Genomic DNA, 13,671 nt, shown 5'->3' with positions numbered 1-13,671 from the left:
GATGCAAGGCAGAATGATTGTTAGCTTCTGGGAGATCATAAAATCCTGAGCAATTTTATGGCTCAGGGCCATCTTCCAACACCAGTAGCGGAACTATATATATTTTTTTAAAACAAGAAAGTGAACCTTCTCGTCCCTCATTTGGGTTTTGAAATTTGCGTGAGAATGGCTGGAGGGCCACATATTTTTGCGTTCTTGCTCGCTTTCCCTTGATCAGCTTCCACTCAGGTAGCAATTTTCCATTTGCTACTCCGTTTCTTCCCTGTACACTCAGTGTCCTTCAGAATTCGTGTCGGGTAAGCTGTGACTAACGGGGCCTCTTCCCATCTGTTTGTCCCGGGCATTTGCCCAACTCCTCAATTCGTCAGAAACGTGCATGCTGAGTCGATGCAATGAGAAAAATGGTTGCTATAAAATCCCTTTAAGTAACTCTACAGAGCTGGCAAAAAGAACTCAGAGGTAGGGCGCTAGCATAGGATACCTAAAGACCTAGGTTCTATGCCCAGAACAACAAAAGAAAAGGAGAGCCCATTATTCAACTAACAGAACACACTTGTTCTCCACTTCTGGATAGCAGACAAAGCCATTAACAGAAACCAGAGGCCACACCGCTGTATTTTCTGGGGCTGTCTCTGGGTTCCCTTCTTCCCCCTGCTGTGTCATTCTCTAGAGCCCGCCCACTCCCATCACACCTATCTCTCTTGCTTCTCTCTGTTTCTAAAGTTGTATTTAGGCTTTATCAACCTATTCCCCCAAATAAATCTCATTTTCTCTTTTATACTGGGGAATTGAGGTACAAGTGACCAGCATGCCTTGCTTTGTGTTGACTAGATGTTTCCTGAGACTTTTAAAGGTTGTTTATCTTATAGTTCATTATTCCCGAGGAAAAGAATGTTTTCAAAACTTCTTGGAAATGGGATGGAGCCAAGCAAATCAATTCAACATTTGAATTGTTCCTAATTACAATACACAATTGTCCATACAATGGTAAATTGGAGACTCCTGTTTATGAATGTCAAGAAGGATGGTTGTTTTTTGTCCTCTGAATAGGACTTAACATCAAAATGAGTATCAACAACTAAGCAAATAAGGTGATACAAATGTATTAAAAATTGAATCAAAATGAAACAAAAATCCTTCCAAGACCCAAGGATTTGGGAAATTAGGTACTTCTTAGTGGAGCCATTGTGTTCTAATGAGGCAATCTGAGGACAGGCTTTGACAAAAAAGGTTCAAACAAGGTTTAATCTCCTGAGGGCACTGGGATCGCTGCAGATAAAGAACAGAGCCTAAAATGATCCTTTTATTCTCTGCAGAAAACATGATACTTTTATTTTACTTATTTGTAAATGCAGCCTTATTATGCACGTGTTTAAACAAAGAAATGAAGCGTTTCTATTAAATCTTTGGATTAAAAATGCTTGTATAATGAAGTAAATGTCATGTGTACACAATTAAAATTCTAAAAATTTGTTTCTTTCACTTTAGAAAATTCATAGAAATGGGTTTCATTGATGAAAAAAGAATAGCCATATGGGGCTGGGTGAGTTGTTTTATAAGTTCCCTGCCTGTTATTCAGTTTGGTAATCCTCGTTTTCTGAAGTGTTCGCTTAGAAGGTTTTTCATGAAATGTCAGTGTTGCAACATAATTTAATCTGTCAATAGAAACAGTCAATTTGGATAATATCAGCCCTGAAGTGGTGGTTTTAAGTGTTTGTTCCTTTCTTTAATTCAATTTCTTCTTTGTATAACAAATGAACTCATAATTGACATATTTTTACTTAATTTTTGGTGCTGAATTATAACATACCAAACAGAACTATGCCTATCAAAGGTTTGACTGCCTCTCTGATTTTGAATTTAATAGCTATTGTATGTTTTATGTTTCATTTTGATGAAAAGCTGAGTTAAAGTATGAAATTATAGAAACTTTCAGAGCATTTTATTTAGCTCAGTGTAGTCCTACCAGGGCTGTTTGACATTTTTCTCTTTTTGGACAATCAGATTCTCCTAGTAGACCCAATATGAACTTTTGCTAACTTGAAGAGAAGCATTATTTGGCTACCTAGATACTGGTTATGGATATGGAACTCCCTCCCATGTTTTAGGAGTGATGTATTTATTGAAAATAAACACAAAAATGAGTGGCAGAAGTGATTAGTCGTGAGTCGTGAAGTCACTGGTGAAGACACTCTAGAGAAATAGTAAAAAGAGTTTAGGTTTGCCCATTACAAATGATGATAATTACCCTTCAGAGAAGTTTGCCTGCTTTACCTTTTGGTCTGAATTTGTACATTTGAAAGTCAGTTTGTGGTCGGGTGAGCTTGGGTTGTTTTTCTTGGCTGATTTCTCTGAGAGAGGCCTGCACAAGATGGACGGAATGAGACACACATGGAGAGGGACCTGCAGGATCCAGCTGAACTCCCAGCTCAGTGGCCAGAAGAAAAAGAGTTAGGAATTTGGAGAAAGTTGTTATTTCAAGCCAATTTGTCCTTCTCAAAACTATCTAACGTTACGTATCTAAACAGAGTTGGGATTCAAATGGGTAAAAACAAGTGAAATATTTTTATAGGGGAATATTTCAGATAAGATCTTTCCTAGCACCCATTTTTGTGAAATTCCTAAAGTCAGTCTTTGACAGAGTCTCATTTTAAGCAAATACTGTACAAAATCATTAACATTTTACTTAGAACTGTGCTTTTATTTTGCTGCAGGCTCTGAGTAACCATAAGTTAGAACTTTCCATTTCATTTATAGAATATGGTTATGGATTAGTTTGGTAGAGACTCTTCTATGTGGGATGATTGAAAACCCACACATCGCCCCTCAGTACATCCGTATCAGCCCAGACTCCTTCAATAAGAGACTCTTACCCTACCGGATTGTGTCAATGCCGTCAAAGACATAAATCTGTTCGTCTCCCGGCACTGCTTACGTTCTCGCATGGCAGTTACCATGAAGCAGACTGTGAGCATGTTCAAAAGGAGACAGCAAGGAGTAGATTGCCTGCCATGCTTAAGAGGCCCCAGTCAGCTAGAGAAAACAAGGTGCAAAAAGATATAATACTACATCTCCTTTTGTACCTGTTCTTCGAGTTTTGCACAACTCCATTCTTAATAGCCCATATTTCTGATCTCTGATTCATCTATCCCTTCATCCTTGTAAATTTCCATTATATCTCAACTAGGTCTTATGTTAAGCAATTTATTTTCTTTTTGCAGACATAGTCTCATGCATCTCAGCTTAACTTGCAACTGCCTATATATCTGAGAATGACCTGGAACTTCTGATCATCCTGACTGTACCTCCCAAGTGCTGGGATGACAGACGTGCACTGCTTTCCCATTTTTATGTGGTCTTAGAGCTCTAACTTGGTCTTCACACCTGCTAGGCAAGCTCTGTACCAACAGAATCACATCCTCAGCCCTCATGCTAACTTCTTTGTGGACAAAAGGGTGAATAAGGTACAGATTTGACCCTCATACGGGCAAAATTCGAAAGCAATGGTTTATAACTCATCGTACAAAACAACAGAAAGAAAAGAGGTTAATTGTGCCTGTGAGAGCTAATAGAGACGTCAGAAGTGAGTCAGAGTCTTTGATGGGCAAAAATAGCTTAGTAAATGAGCATTTGAGAATGTGAAGACCACATTTATCCTGGTTTTGATAAAGCAAAGATGCATGTTTGAGTTGATCAAGAATATGTTCAACTTTGAAAGTCTAAAGAATCATGAAGAGAAGTTTGGAGATATGTCAGGAGAAGTAGGTCATGAAGTAACCAGGACCTTTTAGGCCACATGAAAGGGAATGTGTGTGGCCTTTTACAATTTGTGCCTCTGAGACCACAGCAGTCTATAAGTTCCTTAAATGTTAGTATGTTTCTGAGTGTGGCCGTAACCCATACATCAATATTTTGTAAACCATTGGAGCAAACTCTGTGGTTTCAAAGATGATGGCTGGCCATTTGTACTCACTTCTCTTCTGAGTCTTATACTTCAGCAGCTTACCAGGTATCTCTCCTTCAGGAGATGACATTCAATAGAGTAGAAGACCCAGATTTTAACCCACAAACCTAGGATATGACATTCATGGGCTTCAAGTTTCATTTACTCCAAGCTAATCTTAAAACAAGCCCTCATCAACACTGAAGACCCTCATCTACCGAGTCACCCAAATTAGAAAGCTCAGAAGAGTTACTTCCTACCTTTAATCTCTCTAAGCTCAACATTCTCTTGATTAGTGAATTATTTTTCCACTTCTAATGGCTAAGTAGTGACTGCCATCTGCAATGACCTTATTTGATTTCAATTTCTTCATGTGTCATTAAACCAGAACTTCTCTAATGTAAGGTGTCTGAGTATAATCCCCCAAAAAACTTCTTAAAACACAGTGTCCAGTTCCTTACCATCAGAGAGTCTATTTGAGCTCAGAGATTCCATTTCTGAGCAGATTCCAGGAAATGCTGATGCCTCTGGTCTATGCTCTCAGGCTGGGCAGTTTCTAATTAAGTAATTTTAATTGTTTCTTAACTAACAACTTTGGTTAGGCCGCACAAATTCCAATGTTATTTGAAATATTGCCATTCTAATATTTTTTGTTTTTTAGTACTTCACAATTGTGCATATGGTATATTACATACATACATTATATATAATACACATACATACACACACACTATTTATATGACCAATGTTCATATATGAACTTTGGTCATTTACACCCTTTATTACCCTCTCTCTGTTCCTACCATCTACCTCCAAAACCTTTTCCCAACAAGCCCTCCTCATACTTGCATGATCTTTGAGATGGTTTTGCTTATTGGGTTTTTTTCTTTGGTGTTATTCTTTTTTTTTTTTTTTTTGCTTTTGACTCACTGATTTTTATTAAGGTTGTTGCACTAGCGTGAGTTGTGGACACGTGTTTACTAGGATATAACATGGGCAATATTTCAGTGACTATACCACTAAATAAATGACTCTCCTCCCCCAGCAGTTATTAACTGCCAATCACCCCACAGAGAGTGAGGTTTCCTGAATCCCTCTCCATGTATGATGAAAATGCTGACAGACCTGATCTTGTGCAGATCTTGTTCAGGTTAACTGCAGTTACTTTGAGTAACTGAACACAACTTCCACATCAACAACTTTTTTGTGCCTTTGGTCTCTTTAAATTCTTTCTGTCTTCTCATCCAATCTACAGCGTTCTCTGAGCCTTGAAGGAAGTAATAAATGTCACTTACTTGCCCTTATTTTCAGGACTTATTCTCACTAGTCTCCTCATTAATTATTGCCCACTGCAAAAGTGGCTTTTATGAAAAACCACAGGGAGCAGTGCTAATGTGTGGGCATAAACATCATTTTTAAAGCAAAGTCAGATAACGTGTCCATTTAGCAAGGCAACAGAAGCAGAATCCACCCTTTGACCTTCTTAGCCACATTCTCTTGAGGATGCCTAGAGAGTGAAATGGGTCTCAAAATTAATCCTATACCTTAATGTTCTCCCCAAAATTGTCCCACTCATACCAGGAGATTTTTTTCCAGGAAAATATTCTATAGTCCAACAGTTTGGGAAATAGACGTTTATTAAGAGTAGTGTGTTTAGTCTCCATGAAAGACTAGTAAAGAATTGTTAAACTTTTTTGTTTAGCACAAAAAATATTTTATTCCACAATTATTGATGCCTTCTCTTTCCGTAAGCACATATTGATAGTATGAAAAAATATGATTTCATGGATATCTCTATGAGAAGAGCTGTTGTCATTAATAATACCCCTGTACAGGTGTCTTAGAAAGATAATGCCATAGACTAGAAGGCACTTTGAGGATCGAAAAGGGATCTGAAATGATAAAACTGGGCACAAATTGCAAAGGCCTGCAGTTAGCCAGAGAGGCAGGCACTGGAAAGAGGCCATAGCCTTTTCCCTTGCAGACTAAGTCAAAAGGTTGGTGTTAATGTTTCATATCAGGAAGAAAGGTATCTTTTTTCTGGGTAATAGTAAGTATTTCTGCCGCCTGTCAAATAGGTCATGGCCAACCCAGCTAATACTATTTACAACTGGTTTGTAAAATAAGCTTCAAATCCTATATTTTCTTCCAAGATATGGACTTAAAGACAGAAAGAGAGGCACTTTCAACACCACTTTTTATGAACTGGATTATGTAACCAAAGATTTATAACCCTCATTTTAGGTGGTTGTTAAATATCTGTTATGTCTCTATCATGGTGGTTAAGAAGTGATTTTGCCCTTGGGACATTTGGCAGTCCTTAGAGACACGTTAGGGTTTTGCTCTGAAGAAAGGCTATTAGCATGTGGGACAGAGAACAGGGTGAGGTTGAAATGCTCAGCACTGCGGAAGAAAGCTTATAACATCAGTAGTCTTAAAATGTTGAATGCAATGAAAAAATTGAAGCAATATTCTTACTGTTCAGGAGCAGAGAGAGCTTTGCCTAAACTATTAGAAAAAGAAGCTACATTTTCAGGCATTGCTTTGTTAGTATAGACCTAGCCAGGTGGTGTTGAATAAGCATCAGTTCATTATTTAATCTTAGTTCCTTTCTCTTGCAGTGACTAATTATAAGCAATTTGAATTGCTATGTGAGAAGGATGTAAATGTAGGATGAATACACTTCTAATAAGAGACCACGTTAGACTATATTATTTCTTCCAGAAGAAGTCTCTCTGGTGTGGGAAGACAGGAAATGCTATGGGTTGCTAAGACAGATCGTCTAGGTTTGAGCCCCAACTCTGCTTTTTACTGATTCCACCATGCCACCATTATGAATTCACCATGAATTCTGAGGTATAGCTACTCCATTATGAAATGCATCAACAATTTCTCCCCCTGGTCTCCATGGGGATTACAGGATATAACAGTGGAATCATACTTTTAGTAAAAATGTGTATAAACATCCCTCCTGTTTATAAGGCCATTTTTTCCAGTGTTGGGAATAGATCCATAGGCAAAACAAGCAAAAGTCTCTACTCATGAAGTTGGAGAATAGTGGGAGAGAAAGGAAGAAAAGTAAATGAGTACAATACAAAAATGTTGAGCAATGGTAAGAGCTATCTAAAAAATGCAGAATAGAAGAAGGAAGGAGCATAATGAAGGGCTAGTATGCTTGCATGATTTGAAACAAAATGGCTGCAGAGGTCTTTGGAAGTCACATTTGAGCGATGACCTGAAGAAGAGTGAACAAGGGGGCTGAGGACAGGCACTTTCTGGGGAAAGAGCTAGCCAGACAGGAAGTCACAGGATTGGCAAATGTCCTCAGGTCAGTCGCCATTGCCAGAGTTCAAAGAACAAGAGATCCAAGGAACAAAGTGGAAGAAAGGCAAAGCAGGGATGGGGGGCTGGATGGGTAAAGATGGGACAGATGGTGAGGAACCTCAAAGAGCATCGCAGTGAACTCCTGGGCCAGACAAGTGTTAGCTAGTTATTGTTATTGTTGGTAGGAAAAAAATGTTCCAAAATGTATGATAGCTTAAATAAGAACACCCATACCCCTGATTTAAAATTCTGTGCCCTTCCAGGAATGATTTTAAAAGCATACTTCATTTAAACAAAATGGCAAGGCATCTAAGTGCAAAGGACACAATTCTAGAATTCTCTTGGCCAATCTGCTCTGTGGGTTCTTTTCTTACAGTAACCACCCACTCTGCCTAGGAGACCCACACTCCTGAGAGAACAGAGAAAGTCAATGTGGTTTTTTTTTTTTTTTTTTTTTTTTTCGGCTCTTCATTTGTACAGTGGGAATAGTTTTTCCCAGCCACCCGGGCACTTAAAGCCTAAACTTCTCTAGCTGTGCTCTGTATACAGTAAGATTTTGCTATTATTAATTCCTGGACAATATTTGTATTCTACCCTTAAAACAGAAAATAGCTATTTAAACATAGTGCTATAACACACTCCTGAGTTAGTACAAATTAATAATGCCTGAGGTTCTGAACGCAAACATCCGAGAAGATTTTGATACGGAGTAGGCATTTCAATGTCATGCTGTGTTATTCTCTGCTCTCAAGCGTGGAGAGGAGAGTCCATATCCAATGTTATTGTTTTAGTAAATACTCTTTTCCAATAAAATCATAAACAATAGTGTTTGATGAAGCTCTCAAGTTTACTCAGCTTTCATTTGAAATTGAAATTAAAGAGGGAAGAAATCCTTTCTATCCAGGAGCGGGTTCTTGCTGTCCTACTACTTAAAGCAAATTATTTTCATAAGTGAAATTTCAAATCATATAGAAAATTTCACTTACCAAAGTGATTTTAAAACCAAAATGTTCCTTCTGCTTTTAAAATATATTTTCCCCTATTAAAACCTAGCTTAGTTCTCCTCCAAATATAATAAAAAGAGGCCATGGTATAATTGGAGTAGCCTATTTTATTCTGTGTTTTGCAGCCAAAGGCCCTCTATAAAATTCCCCAGAGATGGAAACACAAAACCACAAACCACTTAGAGGATTCTTCATTTAACTGTTAAATTCAATGAGATTCTTAGCTCATCTTCCACAGCTTATATTTCATTGGTGAAGAATGGGCCCACTTGCCCCTCTTTGCTCCTGTCCCCCTTCTCTGTCCCCACCCCTCTCTAAAGACTAACAGCTTAGGAGGAGGCATGATTTGCATGGCTGCAGAGGGAAATTCACAAGGTCCCATGTGATGCGGACAGATGTCCCTGCATCAGGGCCCACAAAAGCACAGGGAATGACTTTCTAATCTCCTGTGTGCCTTGGTTTTTGTCCATCTTTTAGAAGTCCGCTTAGATCATGTACCCAGTACTAGCAACTCTTCCAAACTTATCTGTACAGGCAAGATTTGCTTTCCAAGAGGAAAAAAAAAATAAACCCTTGTGATGTCCTATTTATTTCTTCTGCTTGCTAAGCCACATACACATTCTGTTCACAGAGCTGTTCCTGAAATGCCCCCCCCCCCACCGATTACTTGGAGAAAGAATTCTGTGAGACCTAAAGTACTCCCAGCTCTGCCCCGCGTCTCCTTTAGCATTTCTTTACTTTTCTGTGAAATTTGTTAGACATGGAAGGGCTTGAAGGACACCAGCAATTTTCCTTCTTTTGAGTTGCTGTGTTAGAATGCCTCAAAATAGCACAAACTCCAGTTGTGCCCTGTTAATGAACGAGGTAAAAACGTAGATGCGAGTTCTGCCTCATGGGCCTCTTGGGAACTGCAGAAAGCATCTCACCTTTGCATTTGGAAACCATTCTCTTTTTCTATGCATCTCTTTCAAGAAGAAACTTGGTTTTTGTTTGTTATTTTTTTCTTTCTAACAAAGTCCTAGTTAGAAAGATCTAAATGGACAATTTGTTTTGTGTTTTTATAGAAACCTTGTAATAACATATTTCTTCTAAACATTGCCTACCCTGTTTTCAGGGAGTCTGTTATTATCAGAGATAAAATTTTTAGTGGCGCTTGCCTCTGGGGTGCAAGGTGAGCATTTAATTACTCTATGCATACCCTCCCAGCTCCCCCGGTCTTTATTGTGAGTAGGTTAGCTTTAATAACAGCTGAGAAGCTTCTGCGCATGCATTCGGAGCTGACCAATAACAATGTCTCTACAGTCCTACGGAGGTTATGTTTCATCCCTGGCCCTTGCATCCGGAACGGGTCTTTTCAAGTGTGGGATAGCAGTGGCTCCCGTCTCCAGCTGGGAATATTACGGTATGGAAACATTTCATAAACATTGCCGCGAAAACATTTAACACATAATTACTCTGTATTTGAGGTTGCTAGGAAAACAAATTATGTAGTTAAAGTTCACCCAAGCATCACTGGGGAAAAATATAATCTATAAACGAGGCTATTCCTATAACTCATTATTATTTTGCTGTGACCACCTTTAGTGGTTCAGAAGATCTCTTCAAGATCATAAGAGGAAGGATTCTTCAGAAATCCGGTATATCTTATTTTTTCCCAGAAACTTTGAGTCCCTGTTAAAGCAAATCTTTAACACCAGAGCTAACTCTGTTTTTGAAGGCACATAACTCCAGCAATGACAGCTTTTAAGCAAATCTTTTGCAAAGTCAGGCTGGGGGCCAAGGAATTCACCTTCACACTACAGTGTGGAGCACAGCTCCTTTACTTCACAAGTCAAGAGAAAAAAAATACATGTGTGTGTGCGCGCGCACGTGCATGTGCATGTAATTGAAAAGTATCCATTCCTGTGTGTGCCTGTTTTCGTGATTAACCTCAATGCAGAATGCTTATTTGAAAGGAACTCTAATAACCGTGCAAAAACAAAATTTTAAAGAGCTTCTAGACTCTCTCATGCTGGAGTAAAAATGAGACATTCATGCCTTACAAAAAATTCTTTATTCAGAAAGGTATGTGTTTGTGTGTTTGAATATGTGCGCATGATGTTGCGTCGAGCAAATTTGGGAGACACGTTGTCATCCCAGATGCAACAAGACACCAGTGAAGGAACCAGAGGTGGTGGAATTTGCACTTTAGTTTAAAATAAAATGAGGCCGTTTCCATCTCGACAATCCCCCAAGGAGAGTACATGGAAAAGCTTAAGAGCAGCCTGTGAAAGGAAACTCTTAGATGCTCATGTTTCCATAAATATTTTTTTGCGTTGTTTCTCAGGCCTCAGTGAGTTACGGAAAGGACACCTTCCTTGAGGCCACGCAGGATAGCAAGGAAAACAAGAGCTCGCCTCAAAGACTCCTCGTGGGAGGACGAGGGCACTGTAGCTAATGTAGGAGTTTCGTAAGGTTGTGAAGTGACATGTAGAAAGTGGAAATAACACACACGGGCGTCTTTTCACAGCATCCATCTACACAGAGCGATTCATGGGCCTCCCGACAAAGGATGATAATCTCGCGCACTATAAAGTAAGCGTTTCCCATTGTATCTAGGCCACTAATGTATTTCGAATGTGTTAAGTCATTCTAAAACAGTGATTCAGAGTTTTGCAGAATCAGTTCTGGATCCCCAGGGAAAAATTATGATCTTTTGTTAAACTGGAGCGCATCACTAGAATGAAGCGCTGCTCTTTGGGGATTCTATTCTTTCGCCATGCTCCTTTCCCTAACCTCCCTTTTCTCATCTCCCCTCCCCACCCCCAACGCCTACACAGCTTGAGCGGGCATCATTTATGCCTAAGGTCTCACTCATATGTAACATATGACACATAAACTTTCAGTTTTTCAAACTAAGAATCAGATGGAAGTAATGCAAATGATGATGAAAATGTGTTGCTCTGACTCTTAAATATTTATCAACCAAAGCAATACATAATTTCAGTATTGGTGCGAAGTCCATTGCACAATGATTTAGCTAGTTTTCTATTAGAACTTTGCAGCAACTAAAATGTTAATTTTTCTTCTTTTCCAGAATTCAACTGTGATGGCAAGAGCAGAATATTTCAGAAATGTAGACTATCTTCTCATCCACGGAACAGCAGATGGTGAGGTTTAAGCAAGACTCTTACACATAAAAATACTGAGCCAGCATCACTTTGTTTAAGAAACATTAAGCATCTTCCTATGCCTGCGCTCAGGGTCAGTACCTAAGAGTCAGGGACATTTCCATAGCTGAGCGTGATTGCTCGCTGTTGACAATGTCAAATGCATGACTAGATAATTGTCGGTGTTCATTTCCAGGCAGTACATTGTCACTCTAGGCTTTCTGGTATTTAGCAGCACTTTAACTCTCTCTCTCTCTCTCTCTCTCTCTCTCTCTCTCTCTCTTGCTCTCGCTCTCTCTTTGTTGCAGATAATGTGCATTTCCAGAACTCAGCACAGATTGCTAAAGCTTTGGTTAATGCACAAGTGGATTTCCAGGCCATGGTACGTGATTCCGTTTTACCCTTGTTCATGACCTTTGACTACTATGCTAAGAGACAGGGGTCTTGCATATATATTTATATAGTTATTTATTTAGTCAAATCTGGGGGAAAAACACAGCTGGTGAGTAGAAAAAGCAGAGTATTAGTAAATGAATCATAGACTTTTTTTCTGAATTCCCTCAAGAGTCGAACCACCTATGCCATATAAACTGGCCTGAATCATATAAAATAAGGTAATTTGCAAGATTGAACAGCTCAAATATGCAATGGTTCTGAAGTCCTGTGTGCATAGGTGTAGGTGCATCAGAGTTCCTACAGAACCTAGGAGTAGCAAAGCAGCTAAAAGGTTCTGTTTATTCAGTAAGAAGCAATTGCAAGATGTTCCCAGAATCTCAGTGAATTTCCACAGTTCCATTCAGCCAGAGAATCCGTTCATCTGTCTGTGCTCAGGACCTGGCACATGCATTCCAGGTTGCTAGAAGAATGCAGAATGGGATCAGAGAAGGCAATGAGGCCAAGACTGACAGTAGAGATTGGTAGCCGGGGTGTCCCTGCTTCAATAAATGTATTTTCTCCCTCAATTGCTTGTATTGGACAGGACTCCAGAAAGGGAGTTCCTCAGCTTTTAGAAGTTTGTATTTTTAAAATATAATTTACCAGAAGTGAGATAAGGTTTTGTGGCCTTTGTTTATTGTGACTTCCTAAAAAATATTCACCTAGGGAAATTTATAATATTGCATCATGGCCTTTGCCACCTTTAAGCAATGAAGGCAATTATCCTACTGCAATCCCTCCAACAAGGAAGTTTTAAGTTATGTTATTGCCCTTTTTTTCTGTTACAATGGTGTTTTAAAGTTCTATAAAAGGGATTTATGTTATTGTGACAGACTACATGGTGAATTTTTCTGAAAAAGAGAATTAGATTTACAGGCCAAAAGCTTGTGGAACTTTTGAGCTACCAGGATCCTAGGGAAAATTAAATACACTGTTTTTACTTTTCACATGAAAAACAAAAGTGCCAAAAACCAAAGTAACAGACCTAATGTACCAGTTCTGGGAGCCAAGACTCTTGGTTCTAATCCCCAGGATGCTGGCCGTTAGAAGAGCTCATCCTTTAAAATGTAAAACCTACAGTTAAAAAAAAAAATATATAAAACATTACTGGATATTGATAAGAACTCTACGTTTTCCTGCTCCCAAGGTTTGCTTACAAACAATTGTATTATTCAAGGGTTCTTCAAAGAATCTTCCAAAAATATTAGGAAACTTCCTGTGACTATACAGTCCAAGAAAGCCAAAGCGAGACATGTTCCGTAGCTCCAGGGGTAAAACCTGCCTCTCTCCTTTGTGTTGCAGTGGTACTCGGACCAGAACCACGGCCTATCATCTCGCGGGTCCACCAACCACTTATACATCCACATGACCCACTTCCTCAAACAATGCTTTTCTTTATCCGACTGAACCAAGGCGGGTACTAGCCAGTCTGGGAGTTTCGCGTGGATGACGTGGACCATGAACATTGGAAAGGCCGCTAACAATTAAGGAGGGTTCCGAAGTTCAAGCTCAATATTGTTTACATTTTCTTATACTCTGTGAAAGAAGAGAAGAAGGGAGCCACGCATCTCACTTTGGACACAATGGTTTTATCTCCTGCTCACTTGGGGTGAAATAAAGTCAGAAGTTCAAGTGATGTCTTGTCGTTTGTGGACGCTAATTTCAGGCTCTGTGCTGTACTGTGGAAAAAGACTTCTATGGGAAAAATAATTGACTAATTTGGTGTTCATAGAGGAGGATAAACTAGATGCAGTTTGCCGGGGGAGGGGGTTGTAATGAGAACCCCAAATACTGGGACACATAGCACAGAGTACAG

At 39.2% G+C, this 13,671-nt stretch overlaps 1 protein-coding gene across 2 annotated transcripts in view; it reads left to right on the top strand.

Annotated features, from left to right (window-relative positions):
* LOC121433203 (fibroblast activation protein alpha) overlaps positions 1 to 13,471 on the top strand; it is a 68,118-nt gene extending 54,647 nt beyond the window's left edge. Inside the window, exons 20-25 of one of the 2 annotated variants that reach the window (XR_005972293.1) lie at positions 1,489 to 1,543; positions 9,574 to 9,673; positions 10,781 to 10,845; positions 11,348 to 11,514; positions 11,729 to 11,802; positions 13,158 to 13,220. Coding sequence is in view for 1 of the 2 variants with exons in the window: in XM_041631547.1 (XP_041487481.1) it covers positions 1,489 to 1,543; positions 9,574 to 9,673; positions 10,781 to 10,845; positions 11,348 to 11,420; positions 11,729 to 11,802; positions 13,158 to 13,262 (472 nt within the window). In the remaining variant the exon portion in view is untranslated. Of the gene's footprint in view, positions 1 to 1,488; positions 1,544 to 9,573; positions 9,674 to 10,780; positions 10,846 to 11,347; positions 11,515 to 11,728; positions 11,803 to 13,157 lie in introns of both variants that reach the window. The other variant, XM_041631547.1, reaches the window with a different exon arrangement.
* Positions 13,472 to 13,671: the final 200 nt, after the last annotated feature.

This window comes from Microtus oregoni, unplaced genomic scaffold (genome assembly GCF_018167655.1).
Source record: "Microtus oregoni isolate MIOR12 unplaced genomic scaffold, Mior012 000037F_ref0000500, whole genome shotgun sequence".
NCBI lineage: Eukaryota > Metazoa > Chordata > Mammalia > Rodentia > Cricetidae > Microtus > Microtus oregoni.
The sequence above is the reverse complement of the archived record's forward strand: the minus strand, read 5'-3'. Positions and strand labels throughout refer to the sequence as shown.